We start from the raw sequence: 25,538 nt of genomic DNA on the forward strand, positions 1-25,538 counted from the left end.
GCTGACACCATTTACTACTTCATGAAAAAACAATAATGCACAATGAAACGGTCAGTCTTTGCAGGAAATACCTTCACAATCACCAACCGCACAATTTGGGATTGTAGACCTGTTCTGAGATTTCTGTGCCGCACACGGTGTCGTAAAAGCTTTCGCACCTTCTCCAACGTGCCGATTTCTTTATGGCTTTATTGTTCTTTGCGGCGACTCGAACCCATTGCTCACACTTATGCTTTTGGCTCCTGGAGCTGTCCTCATCTGCGTATGAATTCGCCAAAGAGAGCGGTTAGAATCATTAAAAATCCTCAGTGGTCTTGTAGTCTTCTGTGTCTACGTAATGTGAAATCATTGTCCTATGTTGTTTTATTTTGAGTTCCGCAAATCAAAACAGCAAAGCGAATCGATTTTGTGCATACTATCGAAACGCACACTAGGTGATGATCTCACTGAAGTATGAATGGTCACCAGCTTTACTTATGCCAGAGCGCAAATTGTTGCAGTCCTACAAAGTATTTGGCCAACGCTTGGTTGCAAATAATTCGCAGCAAGTATATTTACGCCTAATTCAAAAGTGTGAATTCCCGAGATAAGGCAATACAAACAAAAAATAAGTTGAATTTCTGCAAAATGACATGCTACTTTCATATCATTATGTATTAATAAAGTCTACGAGCCTGAGACTACAAATATATTGTACGTGCATATTGACTCAATGTGGAAGCCGAATCCCATAGTTCTTTATATTTTATTGCGTACTCGCAGTCTTTCCATGCTTATCCATTCAGGCATGTAAAGTAAGCAATAAAGAACCATGTGACCACTAGAAGGTCAATGTAGTAAATGACTTTCCAAAACTGTGGCTACTCATCTGCACATGCCTTCTCCCTCCCCACATTTTCAATGAATGCCTTATCATTAGAATGCCTTATCATTAAAATGCCAGGATCATTCACGTTAAAGTAATAATAATAATTTCCAGTGTCTTAAGTGTCAGAACCGCATAATCTTGAAGCACGGTGTAATCCAGAGTGCCGCTTTATTTCGACCACCTGAAATTATTTAACGTGCACTGACATCGTGCGGTACACGGGCCACTAATATTTCACTCCTATTGAAACGCTACCACCGCGGCTGAGTTTGAACTCATGAATCTGGGGCCACAAGTTGAGCACCCTAACCACTGGCCCACTGGAGCGAATTCTTTTCGTCGACAGTCGAGCCCGTAAAAGAGCGCCTGATGTCCGGGCCAGGTAATTTCGCCGAAACCTACAAGAACAACACTGTCTGTATCCATCGTTTCCTCAGTTCTGTATTCTCTCTTGGTTTAACAAAACATTATGCGTGACACAGAGATGCATACAAATGTTTACTGATAAAATAACACATACGAACGAATTTTTTTAACTTTGAATATCAAAACACCTGTATATTTAACGAATATTGAAAGGTTTTTTATATCTACGAAACTTACCTACGCACTGCCACGTATGTATACAGAATATTTTAAAGGCTAAGGTTTTCTTCGCTTGGAATTTAGTACACGTTTGCAAGAACTATTTATATAGAGCAGTGATCAAGATGTGTAAAAAGGTTTCTATAGAAACAAGCGCTCCCACGTTTTCTACAAAGACAAAATGCAAAGCATGTAGTTGACATTGGTATTCACTTTGATGAAATCTGCGCAACAGTATTTGTTCCACTAATACAAAAACAATTACTACTACTACTACTACTACTACTACCACTACTACTACTACAAGCCTGGAGCACGTAGACGTGCGCCCGAAGGCACAGCGGGGGTGGCGACACCGCCGCATATATTCTAAAGGAGGGCGCCAATTCTTCCACATGCTTTACTCTGTCGGACCATTCACGTCATTTTTTAATGCACAGAGTTATGCCTACGCATGTACTTGGACAAATAATGGCTACCAAGGACACCTGATGTTGTTTTCCAAGGTCTGTTTGCTTCGCAACTCTACCCCGGAAAGCAGGGAAGCAATGCGAGGCCTTTGTGAGAAACGTCACTGCTCTATGATTCATGCTTCATTTTCATTTTACCATCCATTGCAAAACTCGTTTTCGTTCGGACACGACAAATGGGGGAGGAGACAAATGCGCTATGGTGAGGCTTGGTCCACCCTATTGGAGAACGCTGCGCACGCCTATGCTCGCGCAGGTGAGCCGTTTAGACCGCCAGGAATTGATGAAATATCGTCCCGATGCAAATGCTGTGCACAACCATGCAGGATACAACCAGGGCTGCCGTTAGGTGGATTTGAAATGGAGCCCGAGTACAAGCTTAAAATAGTTAAGCTAGCCCAAATTTCAAAAACTAAACGCCAAATTTCTTGCCAAATAAGAAAGTCAGTTTCGCCCTCAGGGCGAAGCACTGAGTGCGATAGCAAGAAATTGGAATGCCACATAAAGAACGGTAAGCACCTAAAAACTTGCTGCGCGCTGCTCAAGCAGAAAGGACGCAAAAAAAGACACAATCGAGTGCGAACTAACAACTATCACAGCTCTACACGTGCAGTGCGCTGCTCAAGCACAAAGAACGACGCACGAAAAAAAAAACAAAAACGCACAGGCATGCACAGGACGAGCGCGAACTGTAACAGCTGTTACTTCAACTAGCCCCTACTTTGGCTCTTCTAGCTAGCAGCTCACTTCTTTCGCAAACGCGGCTGTTGCAGCGAGCAAAGTGACCTTCCTGCGGTCTATAGCTTCAACGCAAACTTCGCTGTAAAAACACAAGTACAAAACTCTCCCTCAAGAGACAAGCGCGCGAGCATGGTCGACCACGCCCTGTGTGTCAAAGTACAAGTCGGAGATGCACATCCCGACTCCGGCCAAACACTAGAGAGTTTTATATATAGGGACACAAGAAATTTGCCAGCAGCCAAGCGCACGCGCAGAAGGCAAGCCACTCTCGGACTCCTGCGCTCGCGTTATCCAAAGACCCTGTAGCGCCCTCCTTTGGGCGGGGAACAAAACTGGACAACGCGCGACCTCAAAAGAAGAAAATTCGGCAGATCCCACGTACAGCGGGAGTCGATGTTATGCGAAGCATGCGGCGGGAAGGTGACTGTGGCGTAATTTTTTTTACTGAGCGACACGCCACAAAATGACGCTAAATATGAGTATAAATTTTTATACGCACACATATATGTTGAAGAGCCGAATATGTGTCATATAACCAGTTGTTTACGGTTGGGTAACGCTGCCAACGGCAACATGGGTATTATCAACACTAGAAGCGGTAAGCTGATATGTAGAGCTTATACTTGTCCTTTATGATGCACAATGCATGCACGTTCCACGAAACCGTGTGCATGTGTGGAAGAAGTTCTTGACAGTTCTTGAACAAGGGCATCATCACCGTGATCAGTGAGCACCAGCAGCTGGTCATGACTTGTTATCGGATCCGGTCGTGATTGCGGTGCCGAGGGGTCCATGTGTAGTGAAGTATGTGATATAGTAGAGCTGTTGGAATTCGTGGATGCCTCGGTCATTTCGTCGACAAATTGTGAGTTGATAGAACCGGCGATATGTCGGAACCTGAAGACACCCTTCGCGTTGCTGAGGTATAGGCTGTCGAGGCTGGTAGGCCTAGATAGTGCTACGTAGACCAACATCAGTGGATGGCGCTTGTCGTATTCGTAGACTACCTGGGCGTATGTAGCCTACGTTGCCTTGTCTACGAAGCGGCTGTCAATCAATCTGGCATCATCCTCGGTCAGCATGAGGCCATCGCTCAGCCTCGTAAGAAATGAAAAGGACACTACGTCATTCTGGCGGACGAAGTGCACATTAAGGTGCGGTGATGTGGATATCATATGTAACTTTCGTTAATGTATTCCTCCGGGGTCGAGCAATGCTTCAATATAGCTTGCTGAATCAGAGGAATACAAATGTAATGTTTATTAGGCTGCTATAAAAGCGGCGTCAACACTGGAACCACAGACGTTAATCTGATATGACGCCTGTATTGTAGGAATACACATCGTAGGAGTATCATGTAGTACTCATTGCTTTCTTGTAAAATTAGATAGCAAGCACCACAAACGCAATTGACGTTGCACCGATATTACACTTGCGAAGGCTGTTTTTCCAAACCAGTTTGTAAACCTCGAGTGGCTCAGTGGTAGAATACCTTATTGCCACGCAGAATGCTTGGGTTCGATTCCTGCTGGGATCCTAATTTTCATTCTTTCCATTCGTCAAAAACGCTGCCGATGTTAGTTTTTCTTAACGCTCTCGCATTTAAGTTACCAATGTCTGTTCTCACCGTTCCTGGGTAGATATAAAATGTCAATCACCTGTGGCGTATACCCGTACACCGCGGCCCGTGGCAAACGGGTATGTGCCACACGTGTCTAGTGGAAAGGGTTTGACGACGTATGCGACAGGATTTTCACATTATTCATGTCATGACCCGACAATCATATTCGTCAATTCCCATTTACTGTTCCATGCCAATTAGGTTAAAGAGGCGATCATGAGAGCATCCAGACGTAGGCGGCTAGATAGATAGATAGAGAGATAGATAGATAGATAGATAGATACGTAGATAGAAACGCTCAAAATGCCAAAGGTTCGCTAAGAAATGCTTCGCATTTAAAATATACACGCCGATTGGCTGTGGCGCGTGAAGCCACGGCTTGCGTTCCCTGCTGGCTTCGATTCTGGTCGCTGAAATAAAACTCTATTGGGGTCGAATTGGTACATATTCCTGAGGTTAATCTTAAAGCGCAAACGCACTTCTTTGTCCTTCTCACTTCTTCTTTACTTCTTTGTCCCTCCACCCATCCGAATACGATTTCATGTCTTCGCGTATATAATACTTTATCATTCTTGTTACACATTTTGGTTTAGAGCTATAGTGATGTGCGCATGTGATGTATGGTTGCCTTGGGCTTATATATGCATTGACGTATGAAAGAATGGAGCAGAATTTAGGCAGTTTCTTCTTTCCTCTTATATTTATATAATCATTATTTATATTCCTATAATTTTATGTAATTTTCTTTCTTCTCATATGGTCCTCACGTCACATGTAAACAGTATTTATTAAATAAATGAAAAGTGGCTCCAGCAGATGGCTTGTCTAAGAAATAGGCGTTCTTACTAGACTGATTTTAGAACATTATAGCAATGAACTCCGCCGAAACGTTAAACACCGAAGCAGTATTTCTTTTCAAGCCGTAGACAGAAGCTCATTGTTAGTGTTATTAGAACACTTGTCCGGCCTGAGTAGAGGACTGCTGCCGAAGGTAAAAATTGAGCTCCGTTTTGTTGTGGATCTGTTTTTGTGATGTTCAAATGATAACATGCGCTGTGCATCGGCATTAAAAACTAGAGCGTAGCGTAAGCAAGATGGCGAGCAGCATTAATAGTCCGCTACAGGAGCATAACGTTTTGACCCCGTTTTTGTAGTTGGGCACTGAGTAGGGGGGCCTCGACTCGCACCAGCTTGTGAACGGGGTAAGATACGCGCGCATCGACCAGCCCGAGACGCAAAAAAAACTGGGAAAGTCGGAACCATGGGTCATCTTTAAGCATCCTTGCTACTGTATCTGCGAATAATTAGAAAAATGTGCATGCGCAAAATAGAAAATCAAAGCAACCAGAAAGTAGCCATGGACCCTACCTCAAGTTTGCACCACCAGACGAGGTGGTGAACTAAAGAAGTTCGCGCAAAGCGGCTACCAACCGGAACCCTGGTGCGAAACTTACCTATGCGGAACTACGCAACTTCTGCATGTACCTTTACAGTTTTATTACAGTCAGTGTTTGTATTGTACGTGCAATCTCGAGGTATTTTACTGAATGTCAATACCGATGTTATGCGCTCTAATAATTGCAGAAATTCCAATGACATCAGGACCACGTATTCTGCGTAACCTTAAGAAACAGAACATTTAGCTATTTATTTATCTATGTAAGCAGGTTAAACAAAGAAATTTGACGTCAACGCACCATAAACTTCTTTAGGCAGTACCTTTACAACAGCGCAGTCCTTGTCACAGTACATAAATAGCCATGACGGTGGTGGAAGGTAGTACCCAAACCAAGCTGCAGGAATAATGTACAGAAAAATATTAAAAATTTATACCAAACTGCAAGTTTATGGTAATTAAACTAATGTAGTGCTATAACTGCGGGCCTTGGAAAGTCGGATATTTTTTTATTCTCTGTATCCAAGGAAAGGCTATCTCGACCACTGCAAATTGTAGCGAGCCTTCAGACGCCTACGCAACAGTTTTCTTTCAGAGCTGTTGCTCTAAAGCAAGGCCGGACTGAAGTACACGTTGCAGACGATTATTGCGAATTATGCACGTCCTGCTCACCCGCGGACGTTCTCCGCGCTTTCATATAAGCGTTTTCATATTGCGCCGCAACAGCATCTTGCGATGATCGCCTCGACTTACCGTTCAAAATGCGCGAATTCCACGCTGCAGTTTCTGCCTCGTGGCGTTCGTCCGTGCGAGCGCCTGATGACATGGTCTACCCCCGTTCTGCCGCCTCAGCCAGGAAGCGCAGCAAGCTCTTTTGTCGTTGTATAATTCTACGTGGGACAGAGCGAAAGTCTCGGATGGCTGCGCATAGTGGTCTTACTGAAGCCAGGCAAGTGTTCACACGAGCATTCATCTTTTAGGCACACTTTCCTAGCCAATTGCATCGGGAAGTTTATCGAATTCAATGTGCTGACAAGGTTGGAATGGCTGCTGGAGAACAATGACAGCTTGCCAGAGTGTATTAATGACTTGTGCAGCAGTCGATCATAAAAAAAAAACTGAGTTCTAGGCCTAGTTTCGTCGGTAGAAAGAGAAACGACAATGTAGCAGATTAGGAGGCACAGTTTTCTTGGATATGAAAGCCATCTATGATCACGTCCTTTATGAGACTATCTTGATGCGCTTGAAGTAATTGGCATTGGAAACCGACTTCACGAGTGGACAGTCATCTATCTGAGTGGGCGTACCATATTTACGTTGACGTCTGACGGCGCGTAGGGCCGGCGCCAATTAAGCAGTGGATTTCCACAAAGTGCCGTCCTCAGCCCCATACTTTTCAAAATAACGCTAATTGGCTTTGAAGCTGATCACTATGACACTTTGAAACTCAGTGCGTACGCGGACGGTATATGCATATAGGCATTTGGAGCAAGGCATCCATAACTGCGGCCATGCCTACAACAAGGCATATTAATAATGTGCAGCAAGGCACATTATAATAAAACTACTTGCGCCGTCAGTGCCTGCTACCTTCAAAAGCAAAATGCGCCTAGTTAATATTTACTAAGAAATCAATGACGCGGTGCCGAATCTTCGCTGATGAAGCAGTGATTCCTGCTGTCACGCGCTGCCGATATTTTGGGTGTCGTCAATGACTGCAGCAGTCTTGGTCGAAGCATGTCACTGCGCTAAGGACCACACTAGTTAGTTTTGTAGACGTTTTCCGTGCTCGAAAAGAAGTAAGAGGAGCCCCTCTGAGAAAATTTTCTACAGTTGCACGAGGCATTCTCTGTGGGGTATATAAGGTTCAGCTCACCTGGGCTGACGAGTACGCAGAACATGCCTAGGCCTGCCACCTCTTCAACCTCTGGCAGCCTAGAGGAGTCTTGCGTCTATCCTACACATGATCACGCGACGTTTGATCCTCTTCGAGTCCACCTCCCACCGCTGACCACACGTGCACTACATTCCTTGCCTTCGCTACAGAACGACCAAGCTACACGTAGTCACGCTGCCTCACTACACATAGGCGTATGATTCATTCAGACTTTGCACCTGCGTCATCTCCGTAGTGCCACCGTGGACACTCAATAAACCATTGGTGTGCCTTCAAATACTGGAAAGCCGCAGTCGTTGGACAAGCTTTCGGACCAAGAAATTGCGGCTTTTCTCTAGTCATCCAGTGTCGAAAGGTCAGCGGACCTCACTGTGCTGCCACAAATTGTCGAGAACTCAATATTGGAGCTCCGCGCGCAAACTCATCCGGATGGCAGTTGTAAGAGGCTCACCGCTTCGCGAAGCCGAACTACTGTTCTCTGGTTGCGTGCGCTTTCGATCTGAGGTAGGTTTTTAAGAAAAGTGTTCGTTTCAGAGGAGGCATGTGTCTATATTCTAGATAACCGTGCACTACAATAAATCTCCATTGCATTTTCCACTGCGATTTTATGCACGCGTCATACACACTCGTTAGATATCGACACCACGTTGCTTCTGCGCGACCTGCTCAAAGCTGGTCTGCTTTCCTCGGTGCATATTTTTAGCCACAAGTATATATACACTCTCCGCAGTAGCGTGTGTCGTAGTTTTTTCGAAATAAACAAGGCATGCACATGTGCATGAGCGGTGCGCCGCAAGACAAACGAAAACGCGTTTGAACTGTATAGAAAGAGAGCGGCCCGAGTAATGCTCTTTTACTGCGCACAGGTTGTTTATAATGTTTCCTGGTCGTAATCTATCGCGCGGATTTAGTATTGCCGTTCTGCTTTTCTTGAACGCTGTACGTGTGCGTTCACTGACATATCTTTTTAAAACATTGCGCTCTTTGCGTCAGCATGCCACGGAGGCGTGCATAACCACCCGCTATTGCGAAGAGCATGCGAGGCGCCGCGATCAGCGGAACGATGAGTGCGATTATCTACCTTGAGTTACTGTATATGCTATGTTTAGGTAGCAGAGTTGCGCATAGGTCTGGATCGCAACAACAGCTATGCGGTGAAGTCGCACTCCGTTTTTGCGGAGACATGCCTGTCATGTCACCGAGTGACATGTCTGGAGTGCTGAAGACCGGCCATAAATAAATACTGTCGATGAATAGTGTTTATTCAGTTCGCTGCAGCGGCGGCGTCGAGAAACACAAAAAGTGGCTCCAGCGTCAGCTTCTGCGCAATGCATGGTTGCTAGCGGCGTACAGAAGACAGATGCGCTAGAGTTACTCTATATGCTACCTTTAGGTAGCAGAGTTGCGCATAGGTCTGGCTAGCATGCGGTGAAGTCGCACTTCGTTTTTTTCCGGCGACATGCCTACCGTGTCGCTGATTAACATGGCTGGCTTGTCGGAGAGCGGCGATAAGCATTGACTGTCGATGTCTAGTGTTAATTAATTTCGCTGCAGCGGCCGCGTCGAGAAATACAAAAATTGGCCCGAGCGTAAGCTTGTCTGCAATGCATGGCTGCTAGCGGCGTTTAGAAGACAGATGCGCAATTCTGCTACCTAAAGGTTGCATATACAGTAAGTCTAAGACGCGCAACTCTGCAACCAAACGCTAGCATATACAGTAACTAGAGATCTACTAAACAAACAGCCCCATCTTCTGTACGGCTGCGTAATTCCTTGCTCCATATTTGCAGCGTACACTGACCCAAGAAATCAGAAGAAAAATAAGCGGGGAGGGATAAGGGGTGTACACGAAGGATAGGCGCGGCATGTGGACTATGTACTTCGGCGCACACTGCTTTGTGAAGCTTGCAAAGAGATGCCTGTTGGAATCTTTGCGCCGATCGAGTCCAGCGTGGCGGCACTGATTTACTACGGACGCGCGCAGCAGTGTGTGTGGCACTGCCTACGCACGTCTGTATATGTAATCCATTGCTTTCGTCGATCTGTAACACAGACAAGCTTATGTTGATCAAGCATGCTATCTCGCATGTGTACGACGTCGGCCGTCTCTTTTAAAATGCATATATCGTTATATGGTTCTGCGAGTATAGCTTATGTTGCAGGCGAGCAACTATATTGCATGGACAAATAAGAACTGAGGTTGAAAAGCGGATTCACGCCGGTGATTTTTGAGCCAGAGAACAGTACTGCTTTTGTTCACGGAACAAGTTCGCGTCGGTACGCCTCCCTGCTTTCTGAAGTAAATTATAAATTCGAATAAACATAGGGTAACCGTGTTCCCGGCATTGTCATGACTCCCTCGTTGCCTGAACAGCGCACGAAGCATTGGGAAGTCATCGAACAACGAAGATAAAAACAAACAGAAAACAGTAGCTGCCACCTATAAGGCTGCGATAAGCGACAGGTTTGATATTGGCGCCCAACATAACATGGCGGATTGGATTAAGCCTAAGGAATTGTCGAGATATTGCGCTGTTTCATTATGACTATCCCCTAAGGTGAGCTTGCGGTTCGCATGACTAATTTTGAGTAATACTCGATAACCAGTCGCCTTTTCATATGATCAAATATATTCCACCTGTTATTTAACAAGAGTCACAACGCGTCGCCAGAGACACAAGGAAGAGAGCAAGGCACGCCAAATTTAAAACCCAGGAGCAAAAATATGTAAAGAATGAATATGGCTGAAATTCAATATCTACTTACACATTAATATTGTCGAATTAACATAGTTGTAGTCGTTCCGCCTTCTTTGCGGCGGCCTTGATAGGTAAGGAGTTGTACTCCGGAACTGAAGAAGAATTTTCGCAATGGGCCTGAAAACGAAATACGCTATTTTGAACGATTCGCACTTCAATATTCACCTGTGCAAATCAGCAGTTATTTACAACTGCGCTCAAGTTGCACTTCCTCTCGACCATCTAATAAGGTACCGAGTCTGCCCCTACATCGTTAGTGGAGAGCGCGCAGTGGCGACGGAGACAAATAGAGAAGAAGGCGACACAAGCGCTCAATTTCAACTAACGTTTAATGAACAAATACGGAAGAACTTGAGTTCAAAGTTCAGTTGAAAGTGAGCGCTTCAGTCGTGTTCTTCCCTTTTTGTCTCGGTCGTCAGTGCGCATGCTCCAGTAATGATGAATTCATACCCACTCGCCCAGTTTTCTGATTTTTTATCTGCCCCATACCTTTAGGCAATCGTACTGGTACAGCCATTGCTTAAGGTGCAGGTTTACAGCCACGCAGGCTTTTACGCTAATTAAGGTCCGGGACCCTTATGCTGCATACGAACAGCTGTTTACATTCCCTCCCAAGTGCTGTAAACCAAAACCAAGTCGTTAGTTCTAATTTTGGTTGTGAGGAGCACGTTCTTGCTTAATGTTCATTTTTTCTAATAATTAGGAAACTCCTTTCATTTTGGACTTACACACTAAGGGTGGAGGGGGGTGAGGGCAGGAGGGGTGACACTTGCTCTTCCCTAATAGATACACAGGCACAACGTGGTACTGCTGAGTTATTACCTCGCGTAGGTTAATCACGATCAAGGGAGGATCAATTATCGAAAAACGGCGCATTCAAATACGCATCTGACCAGCGAACCTTGGAACGCCCAATAACACTGCCTGATGCCAGATTATTGCCTATAACGCCGGCTTGGCCACCATCATCGAAATCTGTGACTCATAACTAGCTTGGGTATCTTGTCACACTGTCGCGCATTGAAGCGATCCTGCTAGTTACTTGGTGGCGGCGTGAAACGAACGCGACCAGGAAAACGAGCGTAATTCACGTGCGATTGCATCACAGGCGTACTCGCTGGTAGAAGGCGCCGATGATGTAAGCATGGCGTCCGCACGTAACGTCCGTTGCTGCTCGTATAACTGGAGGAACGTCAAAACATTAGCATTTTAATGTCGAATGAAGTAGAACAGGACCACGGAAACGTCCTGTAGAGAGGAAGGAAGTGCCAGTCACGGTAATCTTCTGCTCGATCCACGTGTCTTTTGGCTTTAAGGGTAAAAAGTCGTCCGCTTGTTCTGAGTGGTACCGGAACCGAGGATTGCATCGATACCACGTAATAAATTGATAAGTCTATGCTTGGTGAATAACTCGCCGAATACTTTGTAAGCAGGCCATACAGAGGAAAATGTATAACCCCAATGGCACGTCTATACAGCATTGCACACGTGAAGACAGAGCGCGTCGCGTAATCAGTAGGCACCGCTATTATTGCCAAAGAAGCATATGTCAGGAAAATCTGACGCGAATGAAACATTTCGCGAAGTGTCGTAGACGACACACTCAAATGGGACCTGTTGTCATTTTTAGATGAGTCGAAAAAGTTAATTCTGGCTGAGCGTGCAGATAAATCCTTAACTAATTGTAAATGAACAGGTTTGTTTGCGCGAGTGGAATTTACCAAGGTTTCCTGCAACGAGTAAATTATGTAGTTCACCAAAGATGCTGCGGCGTACTTGTGGAGACACCATGACCACTGAAGTCGACAGTCTGACGTTTCTTGTAGGAAACTACAAGAAAGGTCTGCAGCAGCACGCCCTTGACGTAAAAGAAAACAGCGTCCGCAACAAGGCTTTGCAGAACACGCCGTCATGAATGACAAAATAATTGTTTGCGACAACGCAAGAATCATCGCAACAGAAAACATGACAGTATCTTGGCAGCATCTGCAATTGGTTATCGTACAGACTACTTCAAACACAGTTATTCGTAACGACAGAAATCACAACGCGATCTGCGCAAGAGATTTGGGGCAATTACTCAAGCGCATTTAAACGACCGAGCTCTGTGGGTGTATTTATTGCGATGAAGGCGTCCGTGCAGAAACCCTAAACGTCATAATCGTTTTGTTTGGACTCGTCGACGTCTCTCTTATACTTAAGACACCATGATTAGAAGAGGCGGCATTTCATAGTCGTCATTGCAGCAGTAGACGATGTGATTCCGGTGAAATTGAATGACAGATGTATCATAATTGTTTTAGTCGTTTGAAGGTCACTTGCAAGGAAATGGTATCGTCCTGTTCCTCACAATGGTGCATAAAGTCAGGCACTGACAGCACACGCTCGCCAGGGTTCTCTCGCTGTTGGCTTTAGCGGGAATGTATGAGGTGAGCGCGTCCGCCGACACTATAATTGAAAAAAAAAGCTGCGCATGAGCGGAAGTCTGTCTGCGTCAAGTGCTGTTGAATGAGCCCATGCATCAGTGCAAAGCGCCACACAACGCACTGTCCCCACCAGCAACGTTACTCATAATGTTCTCTTAAACATAATACAAAATTTTCTCAGCGTCTTCTTACTCACTAAAGAGCAACGCAATTGGCGAAGTGCTTCATCTGCTGGTGATGCAGAATGAGGTGCCCGCGCAGAGAATACGCGTCTACGACGCTCGAATACAAAGGTTCACTTTATAGCTGACCGCACCTCGCAATTCGCGCCTCCGAAGCAGAGGCATTAGCATCGCTGAGAAGTAAGCTGCTGCCTTTCTAAATACTCTCACTTCGTTTTACTGCCGAAATCAAAACCCGGGATCAAATCCTTTATTTTAATAATAAAACAGGGAGTATCATAACTGGCGGTGTATTTTTTCCACACCTATAGGTTCTTAAACACCTATAGAACACCCACAAACTCGACGTCTGAATTGCGTGTGTGAATTACCGATGCCGGATATTCGGCCGTGTACACTCCGAATTCGGCAACGACATTCCCAAATGACCATTGCTTTCCCGATCCCCACACTTTACAGCAAATTCGCTGGGTGTCAGCCAAATAATGGCTTTTTGAGATGTCAGGGACCGGTGTTAGTATTTGTCGAGCTTCATCTAGGCATACCAAAAAAAAAAAATATGTGAACAATCAAATGCATCATTCCTACCGGCACAGTTAACTTTAAAGCCCGCCTCCCATCTATACATACAAAAGTAACCGTGATTAAAGAGTAAGAACTTCTTGATGACGGAAGGAGATTTCATAGTTGTTTTGAACGCAGGTTGTCAAGTGGATCGCTCGAAGAATAGACCTCTTCTCTTACCAGTACGAAGCCCCATTAGGAAGCTTGTGTGTTGAGCTCATATTTCGGTAGGTGAAAGTCTTCTGTATTTTGTGAGTTTGTCTATATAGGGTCGGTTGAAATGGAGCCTTCACACACATTGTGTTGTTGAGTCCACCGGAGACATGGTAGTTCCTCTTCCACAAAACGTAGGTCATGTTTTCTGCAAAAAACTGCAGAAGTCGAAAGAACATAATGTGCGTGTGAACATACAATAATGCTACGCACACCAACTCTCGCACGCCAAAATAAAGTGCTGATGGTTATTTAAACGGGCATGAGCTGTGGTATGGAGACGCCAGCGTTTATGTTATATTTATTTGGGTAAAACATAATTGGGTTTTCAAAACTTTCCGTACAGTCAAATCAAAGAAGTGCCAATAAATCAATACATTGTGAATAACTGAAAATTCCTTAGGTTTCTGTTTTTTGTGAATGATGTTGTTAGCGCGCACGCGAAAAACGGCTGCATTGGCGTAGTCCTCAACAGCTCAAAGATCGGACCTGCGATGAGCTGCCAATTAATAATAATAACAATATCTGGGGTATTACGTCCCGAAACCACGATATGATTATGAAAGACGCCGTAGTGGAGGGCTCCGGAAATTTCGACCACCTGGGGTTCTTTAACGTGCACCTAAAGCTAAGTACACGGGCCTCAAACATTTTCGCCTCCATCGAAAATGCAGCCGCCGCGGCCGGGATTCGATCCCGCGACCTGCGGGTCAGCAGTCGAGCGCCATAACCACTAGACCACCGAGGTGGGGCGGCCAATTCGATTATATGCGCGCCTTTTGACACCGCAGGTTATTACGCTGATTTTAAGTAAATCGCGGTCCATTTGTCAACGATACGTAACAGGTAATATTTGAGTAAATGCATGCCATATTTCACAATTGAGTATGACCGTTTATTCTTCGCAGCTCAGTGAAAAGCTGCCGGCTTATCATAATTTTTTTACATCACGTTGGTATCCGTGGCATTGTATCCCATAGCCAAAGTGTTAAACATCTTGAAATGATACGTGTAACATAAAGTGTAACATAAAGATTACGAACTCAGCCTTAAAAATGTGAAAAGAAAATCGCACACCTCGTTTCATAGTTCACATCAACCGGAATAGCTCAACCGCGTGTTTGATGAGGAAAACCGCTAGTCCATTCCAGTAACGCAAATGCACAAATCGGTTTGCAGATTGCTCGTCACGACAAATTTTTATTCCCTTGTGAAGTCTGGTGTTTAGTGCTCAATTTTGCGATCATCAATGTCAAAGTTACTTCAAATGCATTTTACTGCCCGAATGCGTCACATCATTTCCCAGTTTTGTAGAGAGAGGAACGCCAGCTAAATATATACATCCATAATCTCGGGAAAGTACTTATTGAACACCGGTGAAGAATATAAAGAAAAGAAAGAGATACATCTAAAGTAGAATGGTTTTTTTAACGCCGCATTCGTGGAATTATTAGAGCCCGCTGTAAACTCTCTTTGGGCTATTAATACAAGTACACTAGCAAGGTACCCACTACGCCATAAATCACAATATTTGTGAAGTTTAGAAGCACCTACAACGCCATCATTCGTCATTCTGCGCTGAAGCGAGGTTCCAGCTACACATCTGTAAGGCATTATGTGTACTTTGTTTACGTGACAACTGTTGACCATGAAGAATTGTGGCTCATCCCTTTGTAATGGGTTGGAAGCTTTAAACAACTCACCACTTACGTAATTCGCATTGTGTGACGCCCGGTCGCTATTTCACTTTCCCACCATGCAATATAACATACGTTGACGTGAGAAAGAGAGAATGACAGAGGGGAAAGAACTTTATTGAGACTCTGAGGAAATGGATCATGGGCTTATGGGCTTCGTTGGCAACCAATGCAAGTGCACTTGCGAGGAACCCACTACGCTATAAATCATCATAATTTCTGTGAAGTAGGGAAGCAGCCACCATGCCATTTTTCGTCATTCAACGGAGAGCCGTAGTACCCGCTAAAAACATGTAAGGCATTATGCGCACTTTGTTGGTGATGTGCCTGATGACGATGAATAATTATTGCAGAGCCCTTTGTAATGGGTTGGAAGCATGCAACAGCCCACTCGTTGCTCAATTCGCATTGTGTGACGCCTGGTTACACAATTCGGGTTCTGTGATGCGTGGTTGTTATTTCACCCTTCTTCCACGCTACATTACATATGTTAATGTGGTTCCATACGGAGATGAAGCCTGTATAGCGTCTTTTGCAACGCAGTTTCAAGCACCGGCATGGCTCAGAGGTAGAACACTGGTCTCCCACGCAGAGGGCCCAGGTTCGAGCCCCGTTCCATCCTGGAATTTTTTTCTTATTTCGTTTTTTTCTTATTTCGAACGATAGTGGTTACGGACAACGGCGGCGGCGGCGGACAACTACGGCGCCAAAAACGGCCGCTGAAAAGATCTCATAACAGCTTTCACTTTAAAACACAGACAAAAAAAACGCCAGGCCTGCGCTAAAACCGCAGCACAGTCACAGCGAAAGCTGGAAGAGCGGCGTTTCTAGAGCCCGTTAAGCTCTCTTGGGGCTACAATACAAGTACACTAGAAAGGTACCCACTACGCCATAAATCACAATTTTTGTGAAGTTTGGAAGCACCTACTAAGCCATTATTCGTCATTCTGCGGAGAAGCGAGGCACCAGCTACACGTCTGTAAGGCATTATGTGCACTTTGTTCACGCGACGACTGATGACGATGAAGAATTATGGCTCAGCCCTTTGTAATGGGTTGGAATCTTTAAACGGCCCACCAGTTATGTAATTTGCATTGGGTGACGCCCGGTCGCTATTTCCCTCTCCCGTCATGCTGTATAACATACGTTGACGTGGGAAAGAGACGGGGGGGGGGAGCGAAGAACTTTACTGAGACCCCGAGGAAATGGATCATACGCTTATGGGGCTTCCTTGGCAACCAATACAAGTGCCCTTGCGAGGAACCCACTACGCTATAAATCATTGTAATTTTACTGAGACCAGAGGAAGTGTATCATGCGCTTATGGGCTTCCTTGGCAACCAATCCAAGTGCACTTGCGAGGAACCCACTAAGCTATAAATAATTGTAATTTTTGAGAAGTAGGCCAGCAGGCACTCTGCCATTTTTTGTCATTCTACAGAGAGCGTTGGTACCTGCTAAAGCCATGTAAGGCATTATGCGCACTTTGGTGATGCTGTGCCTGATGATGAAGAATTATGGCAGGGTCCTTTGTAATGGGTTGGAAGCATTCAACCACCTGCTCGTTGCGCAATTCGCATTGTGTGGCGCCTGGTTACAGAATTCGCGTTGTGCTACGCTTGGTGCTTATTTACTCTTCTACCACGCTATATTGCATATGCTAATGTGGTTCCTTCCCGACATGAAGCCTGTATAGGACCTTTTAGCAAAGCAGTTTCAAGCACCGGTATGGCTCAGAGGTTGAATACTGGGCTCCCACGCAGAGGACCCAGGTTCGAACCTCGTTCCGTCCTGGAATTTGTTTCTTATTTAGTTTTTTTTCTTATTTCGAGCGATACTGGTTACGGACACCGGCGGCGGCGGCGGCGGCGGCGGACAACTACGGCGCCAAAAACGGCCGGTGAAATGATCTCATAACAGCTTTCGCTGTAAAAACTGTCAAGCCCTCCACAACTTCACTTCCGAGGCGAAAGTACGGACTTCTTGCGTAATTCGGTCGCGTATACCGCAAGCGCCGTAAAACGTCCCGACTTTGGCCCCCGATATCCTTGGTGATTGGCTTCACATAGGAAAATTTATTCGTGCTGTTTCTCTACCGCTCCACACCACTCGTTAGAACTCACATCGTTGCGGCGCGCAGGTAAAACGCTGCTATCAACGGGCACCCGAAGGTTTTTGGGTCCGCGGAGCTTTCATGACGATGAAGCACAACATTAACGTTGTTCTTTATTTGAATGTTCAGTGAAGTGTTTGGTATTCGATTCGATATTCGATATTTTGGGCGATATGCTGCACTATTCAAATCGACATGAAATGTCACTATTCGCAAACCCCTAAGAGCACCCGTTCTCAGAAACATTCATTGATATCTTCTGTTCTTCGTGTTGAGGACGTTGAAGACTGGCTGGAGGAGTACGACCGAGTGAGCGCCCATAATTACTGGAATAATGCCTGCGAAACTCACCCACGTAGCGTTTTACATCACAGGTGCTCTAAAGTCATCGTTCTTCAACCGTGCGTTAGATTTTCCAAAGTGGACGTCTTTTACACTTAAGCTACCCTAGATTCTCGAAAACCCGGCTGTGCGCTCAGATATCACGAAGAAGAATCTCGCTGAGCGTGTTCAACACACAGGCACTTCTTACATAGAAGATGTCATTGCTCTCTGGCGCCGCGTAAACAGCTAATTAACGAAAAATCACTATGTGCGCCACCTGCTCAAGGGAATCGGGACTGTCGCGTTCAATCGCTTGTAGTGCAAAATCCCCCTAGTAGCCGATATTGTCACTGCGTGTAAAAGCCTCGATGAGCTCCCTACTACACGCTTGCAGCCTGACGTCTGATCTGCGGCCAAGCCACGACATAGAGCTGCGTCCATTCTTCCGCTCTATCATCGTAGAGGAACTCCATGCACAAGCTTCGCCGTGCCATTTTGAGGTCAGAGCGACGCCCCCTGGTGCCGACCTACGTAGCGCCGTGAGCCAAGAACTGACTTCCACTACGGACACGCAAGTCTCGAGCTCGCATCCCAAACTAGCGCAAACTTACACTCTGATTGTTTCTATAACACAACTGCAGCAGAAGGCACCCCTACAGGGAGTTGTACGCACCACTACAGGTGAATGTGTACGGACTGTCACTGGTGGACGCAGGTACATCACTTTAATATAGTAGCGCAGAGATGTGTTCACTCTTGACAAAAATCAAGGCGCCATACGAAGGCTCTCTACTTCGCTCTGCTGATGCATTTCCTATTCGGCCCTCCAGTGTTTCTGCAGTACGGATTTTCAATGAAGCAATCGCTCACCATACTGAGTTGCTCGTGCTGCCCTCGTGCGCTAACGTGCTCTTCTTGGGGATGAGATTTCCTTTCTTCAGCATAAGCTTTCATATCTTGTTGTCAGCGAGTGCTTCAAATAAGGGACGCTGATTTTTCATCTATTTCGATGCTCACATGCGTTTCGTCACAGCCGCTGACTGTTGTATTTCGGCGGGAGGCGAGAATAATATTGCACTGGCTTCGAATAGCATCGTTAAATGTGACGTGTTCATCGCGCAATCCGGTCGCTGTATATCTACAGGGCCTACCATCGCAGCTGGCTTTGTACGGCTTAACTATGGTAGAAAGTTGGTCACTGCACCTAACCCAACTTCTTCGCCAGTGATGCTGCCTCAGCACACTGCTGTTGCTTTGCCGACACCAAACATTTTTCGCTTGTTTCCCTACCCGCAGAATCACCTTTGTCTGCCTCAACTGGTCATAAAGATGTGACCGCATCTTTAAATGCTGTCATAAATCTCCACCTCACTGCTGAACAAAAGGAATACCTTTTAGACCTTCTTCGAAAGCACAGCATTTTGTTTGACGTACACTTCAAGGTTCTTGGCCGCACTTCTGTCGCAAAGCACCGCATGGAAACCGATGGCAGCTCCATTTTACGCCGCCGACAATATCGTGTGTCTTCAGCTGAAAGGAAAATGATCAATGACAACGTTGCTGAAATACTGAAACGCGACTTCATCCGGCCTTCGTCTTGCTCTTCGTCATCTCCTTTGGTGTTGGTCCGAAAACAATACGGCTCTGTTTTATCTTGTGTCGATTACCAAGTGTATAATAAGATCACGAGTAAAAACGTATATCCTCTGCGAGAAATCGACGAATCCCTTGACTCCTTCCAATGCGTGGAGTATTTCTCCAGTCTGAACCTCCGGTCAGGATATTAGCAATTACCGATCCGTGAATCGAGCAAAGGTTAATCATCTTTTGCAACGCCGGGCTGGCTTTATGAGTTCAACGTAACGCGCTTAGGATTATGCAACGCTCCTGCAACATTCATGCACATGACAGAAACTGTTTACGTGACATCAAATCGATAACCTGTTCATGTTATTTAGAGGACATAGTTATTTTTTCTTCCACTTTTCCTCAGCACTTGAGCGTTTGGACGAAATTTCAAAATGCATTTCGAACGCTGGGATTCAGCTAAATACAACAACGCGCCACTTCGCCAGCAAAGGCGTAAAAGTATTGGGCCACCTTATCAGCAAAGACGGCGTTCGACAAGACCAGGACAAGACTGCTGCCGTGATAAGTTTCTCTCGCCCTGCAAATAAAAAAAAACACTTGCGAAGTTTTCATGGCTTGGCGTTTTACTTCCTCCGCTTCATCAGTCGCTTTGTACCATTGCGGTGTCATTAAACAAACTGCTGACGTCGGGAAGGGCATTCATTTGGACTTATGATTGAGAGTGTACTTTCCAAGTCCTCAAACGTGCGTTAATATCAAACCGCGGCCTCCGTTACTTCGACTAAAATGCACCTCCTTTTCTTCACACAGACGCAAGCGGCCATGAAATCACTGCTGTCCTCCTACAGCGCAACGGCACTTCACGAGAGAGAGCAGTTGCGTAAGCCTAGTCGCGCACTAACTCCTGCGAAACCGAACAACTCGATAACAGAGCTGGATTGTCTCGCTATTGTTTGGGCCATACAAACATTTCGACTATATCTTCATGGACGCCACTTCACTGTGATTACCCTTCATCACCCTTTATGGCAGTGGTCTTCACTAAAAAATTTGTCTGGACGCCTCGGTCGCTGGATACTACGTTTGGAAGAGTACACTTTGACGTTTTGTGCAAGTCTGGCGAAAAGCATCAACGTGCCGATGCTCTCTTACGCTGCCCGCTGCCACGTTCATCTCCGACCACCAACCCTCGTGGCTCCTCAGGTGATCATGAGACTTCATCTTCACTCAAGTCATGACACCTTGCAGGTGCTGAGTCCCTAAATTCCAACCGCTGCGCTCAGTTAGTCTTCGTGGCAACGAGGCGACTCATAATGGAACCGCATTATCGGATGCCTCTGTGAAACGTTCTCTCCACCTAATGCCAGACTGCTTCGTCAGTTAAGGCAGTTCAAGCTAGAAAGCAATGTGCTGCCTCGCTTTACGTACAATACGGATGGGCATCGGTGGGCGTCAGTACTTTCCTGTTCGCGTACTCAAGTTATCGAAGCACTGCACGACGACCTATGGGCTGGCCGCTTGTGTTTTCACAAGACATAAAACGCTTTAGAAGCTGTCTCTTCTGACCTGGCCTTTCTACCTTTGTGCAAGTATGTCGCTTTTTGCCGTTGTCAACGGCAAATGACTACGCCATTTGCAGTTGTCAGAATAAACCTAGTCGGGCCACTTCCCGTAACGCCAGCAGGTACTCGGTGGATTCTGACAGCTGTCGATCATCTCACACGGTATGAAGAGACCGCTCCTACACGCGCTAGTTCTGCGGGAGACGTTGCCGCCTTCTTTATGGAAGGCATTGTGCTGTGTCATGGTGCACCTCGCGTGCTGTTCAGTGATCGCGTCAAGAGCATTTTTTCCGCAATTTTCTGAGAATTACTAAAAATTTCTGTCACAGTTGATAAGACATTAGCCTACCACTCTTTAACAAGGAGCTTAATAGAGCGACTTCATTGGGTACAAAGCGACATGTTATCAGGGTACGTAGGACCAAACCACGAAAACAGACGAACAATATTGCCTTTCGAGACGTTTACATACAACACCTATGTCCAACGAACTACCGGATATTCACCTTTCTACATTGACTATGGTCCTACGCCTATGACGTCCCGGCAGACGCTGACCGGACCCCGGGCGTGGTAAAGTGTTTATTTCTTAACCGCCGCCTCGACAAAACGATCCCCCGAGGGATACATGCTGATCAACAAGGAAATATCTCACGTAAATAGTGACAAGAATTTAGATGTCACGGATGGGCGGAGTCGCGGCCTATGAAAAGCGACCGCGGAGCCACGATCGGTGGTGGAATAAGCAAGGAATGAGGAGAGTTAAGATGAATGAGGAGAGTTGCGGTGTGACGGAGCATTGATCTGGCTCCCTTTCAGGGAACCGCTTTGGGAGTCCGTTCGTTCGATACCACGAAAAATTAGAAAAAAGGTCATCAAGGGCTAGGGCACGCAGAAGTGTGCTGCGACGTCCGAGGATAGCCCATGGACGAAATTGCCATCGACCTCAAGAACAACGTACAAGCCCTCACCCGAACAACCAGCCCCTACGCCGGCGTCAAGATTCGTGAGGTAAGCTACAATATTTGCAATATCACGAACATTGCCAAGTGGGACGCAGCATATTGAGACATGGTGTCATTTAACTTGGTAACAATGTTATCTTCTTGTGGTGTTCCCGTCATTGTCGTAGACATTTACCTTATGTGCACTGCATTGCACATACCGAATGTGTTCCATTGTTGTAGTGTTGTATAGCTGGTGTTGGCACGAAGAGCATGTGTGTATGCCGCTTACGATTACGATTGAATAAGATCTATTTGTGAATAAGGAAAGTTAGTTGCCTCTTTTCTATCCCGGGCCTAGCACAGATCCTTTTGGGAGTAGATAGTTCTTGAGATGTGTGGCCAAGAGGTTGTGAGCAAGTGTATTTAGTGGTGTTATAGTGGCGAGCTGAAAGGGGAATCGAGAAAGGGGACTCAGTGGCCTCCGCTGTGTGGCGGTTGGTAGCAGGGGGAAATCCCGCGCCGACGTTTACCATGGACGCCTCTTTCTGTAATGTACCAACGAGAACCTCTAAAACTATATCGGAACAACCCGTCTCTAGGCTTCGCAAATGTCGACAACATGCTCGCCTCAATACAGACAACTGTTAACAAGACTCCGGTCAGCGTTATCACAGCTATCAGCGCGATGTCGCTTTCCGTGCTGGAGACGAATTGTTACTTCGGACACCTGTTCGTACTCCCAGATTGTGTGAGCTTGAACTTTACATTGCTGGTAAACAAATATCTCCAGAGAACAATCGTGTCACATCACTTAAGCTTTCATCGGGAAATCGTTACCACGCTTCTCAGATAGTTCAAGTGTCGCATCTCAAGCCATTGTTTCAGCGCACCTTACCCGCCTCAGCCGTGGTCGGGCCGACGGCTCACGCGCGCGGGGCAAATTAGTGTGACCATTATTTATGCGCTTCATCTTCTCATGTGTACATACTCATCATCACTGCTTGAATATTGGTTGTGTGGCACATGCTCGCGCAAATAAGAACAGCCTTGAGGTTTCTCAACAGTGCTTCACGATGTCTGTATATATATCAATCTATCTATATATATATATATATATATATATATATATATATATATATATATATATATATATATATATATATATATATATATATATATATATATATATATATATATATACATATCGCGGGACCAAATCCCGGCCGCGGCGGCTCCATTTTGAATGGAGGCGAAAATGTTTGCGGCCCGTGTACTTGGATTTATGTGCACGTTAAAGAACCCCACGTGGTCGGAATTTCCGGAGCCCTCCACAACGGCGTCTCTCATAATCATATCGTCGTTATGGGACGTTAAACCCCAGATATTATATGTATATATATATATATTATTGAATGAATGCAGACACCATATCGGAATGCGCCCATAGAGTTGTCTAAATATTTCTTGGTGTGTCATTATGGCGGCCCCTAGATAGGTGTACTGAATAATCTGTTGCTTACCTTCCATCCGTCCATTGCCTTATGACCGCATAAATTCTGATTTCTACGTCGGTTCGACATAACTGTGCAGAACAGGAGCCATTTAATAATAAAAAACAGTACTGTCCGCATTGTACATTGGCCAAAGGGCCAGTGTTTGCAGCAATAAATAAAACTGGCTCTCTAGATGCAGTTGAGTTTTGTGCTAGTTTTTATTCATAAGCAATAGTGAAACATTGCCGTGACGCATGTCAGCAGCGTGCGTCATTGGTTAAAATGCTAAAAATACCCTTTTCATATGACTCGTCAGGGTTTTTAAAGATTTGGGTCTTTCACCTTCTGGAAGTTGTTTATTGCTTCATTACAAAAGTTATTTCAACGTTCAAACTTTATCTGCCCTCCTTCTACCATTCGCTTTTTTGTACTTTGTATCTTGAACTTTGGTTGCCAGAAAACAACTACAATATGTATAGTTCAGCGTCAAGAAATATCAAGATAACTTGATATTCTCGAAAATCGGAGGCTTCTAATGGCTACATTTTATTACAAGACATTAAGCCTACCGAAGGAAGCTTCAAATGTACTGGTGAGCGGAAGAACGCAAATATTATAATAGAAAACAAGCGAGAAACGCAAAAACTGCAAGAACAGGAGACCAATCTGCTAACGTTTAGCGTTAGGCAAAATGTAAATGTTTCTTTTGAACAGGATAACAAAAGTTCGTTAGATGGAAAGAAGAAGCCAGCTTCATGAAAATATATTGCACAACAGATCGCAGCTATGTGATAAACCAGTCAAATTGAAAATCTCCTGACCGCATCAAAATCATTTTTGTTGTTTTCATAGAGCAGTGTTAGTCCTGTACATTAACACTGGTGGGATTTCTTTCCTCTATCAAGAAGTCAGTTATCACAGTTGTTCAGTAAAGCAGTGCCAGCGAAAACAAGGGACCAGATGATGAGGAATGACATGTATACAAGGCGCTCTTTGTACGTGTCGTTTCTCCTCGTTTGGCCCCTTCTGGTTGCTGCCGCTCTTTTACTGCAAGTATGAACCAACTAGCCCAAAAATACATCTTGACAAATCACAAGTGTGTCAGCCAGCACTGAAGCAATGAAAAATACGTGAAACATGGGGTGTTGATGGAGCTAACGTTTCGAGAAGTGGTCTTGTCGTTTTCAAGTTGCACCCTTATAGATGGCAGGACCGCTTCCTGAAACATTGGATCCAGCGACAGCCCGTGCTCCACGGATTTCTCATCGCTTCAAACTGCTAAATTCCTTTGAACTCTAAACAGTACTCATGGTAACATGGAACAGCTCCTTAGCCAGACAGCAGGGCTCAAACCGTGGCAGAAACATTTCGTGGTGCGTGTATGTCATGCGCATAACATTGTGACCGATGTTCTCTGTAAGGAGTATCGCATCTCCTCCCGAGCACACGCCTCCATAACTCCAGAGCACCCCACCGAATGGGCAACGGCGTCTTCTAGCACCTCCACCGACACTTCATGGCGTCGCTGACCGTCACGATCCGCAAAGAACACTGATCTCAGAGGCTTCCCTCGTACTACTTGGGCCGCGCACAATAATTAAGGGGGATCTTGATATCTGCGTCGCCGAGGTGCTCTATAAATAATGAACTCCCTATCGGAAAACCCAGTGGCACTGTCCCAGTGCCTACCTGATTATTGGACCAGTGTGGCGCTGGATACTGGGACGCTGGGACGCTGCACGAGGCACGCTGAACGCTGGCGCACTGCACACTGGGCCACCCGTTACGAGCCGAAATCGGGCTTTTAAATTGTTTCTAAAAGCTGTGGTCATACCCCGATCGTAACTAGGGCTAATACGCGAGCACTGCGACAAAAGAAAGAAAAACCTTGAAAAAAAAAAAGACACCGAGCGAGAGTCGAACCCACCACCTCGAGGCAGCATTGGCGGCGAGGAGTTACGGAGTCGCCCTCTATCGGACGCGCCTCGATTGCGTGCTAGGGAGGATGCCGCCGGCGCGCGCCCCATAGGTTTTGCTGTCGGCGCTCTACAAAATCACCTCGCGGAAGCCCTCGGGGACATTTCTGCAGG

The 25,538-nt window shown here is 45.7% G+C and overlaps 1 protein-coding gene across 1 annotated transcript; it reads right to left on the bottom strand.

Annotated features, from left to right (window-relative positions):
* Window positions 1-23,587, bottom strand: LOC119402877 (uncharacterized). The gene is made up of 5 exons (XM_037669922.2): window positions 23,476-23,587; window positions 13,690-13,880; window positions 10,345-10,454; window positions 5,983-6,078; window positions 1-258 (listed from the first exon to the last, which is right to left on the bottom strand). The coding sequence occupies exons 1-5, from the start codon at window positions 23,584-23,586 to the stop codon at window positions 80-82; spliced, it is 687 nt and encodes a 228-aa protein (XP_037525850.1). The 5' UTR covers window position 23,587; the 3' UTR covers window positions 1-79.
* Window positions 23,588-25,538: the final 1,951 nt, after the last annotated feature.

Source organism: Rhipicephalus sanguineus, chromosome 8 (assembly GCF_013339695.2).
Source record: "Rhipicephalus sanguineus isolate Rsan-2018 chromosome 8, BIME_Rsan_1.4, whole genome shotgun sequence".
In the NCBI taxonomy this organism is placed as follows: domain Eukaryota; kingdom Metazoa; phylum Arthropoda; class Arachnida; order Ixodida; family Ixodidae; genus Rhipicephalus; species Rhipicephalus sanguineus.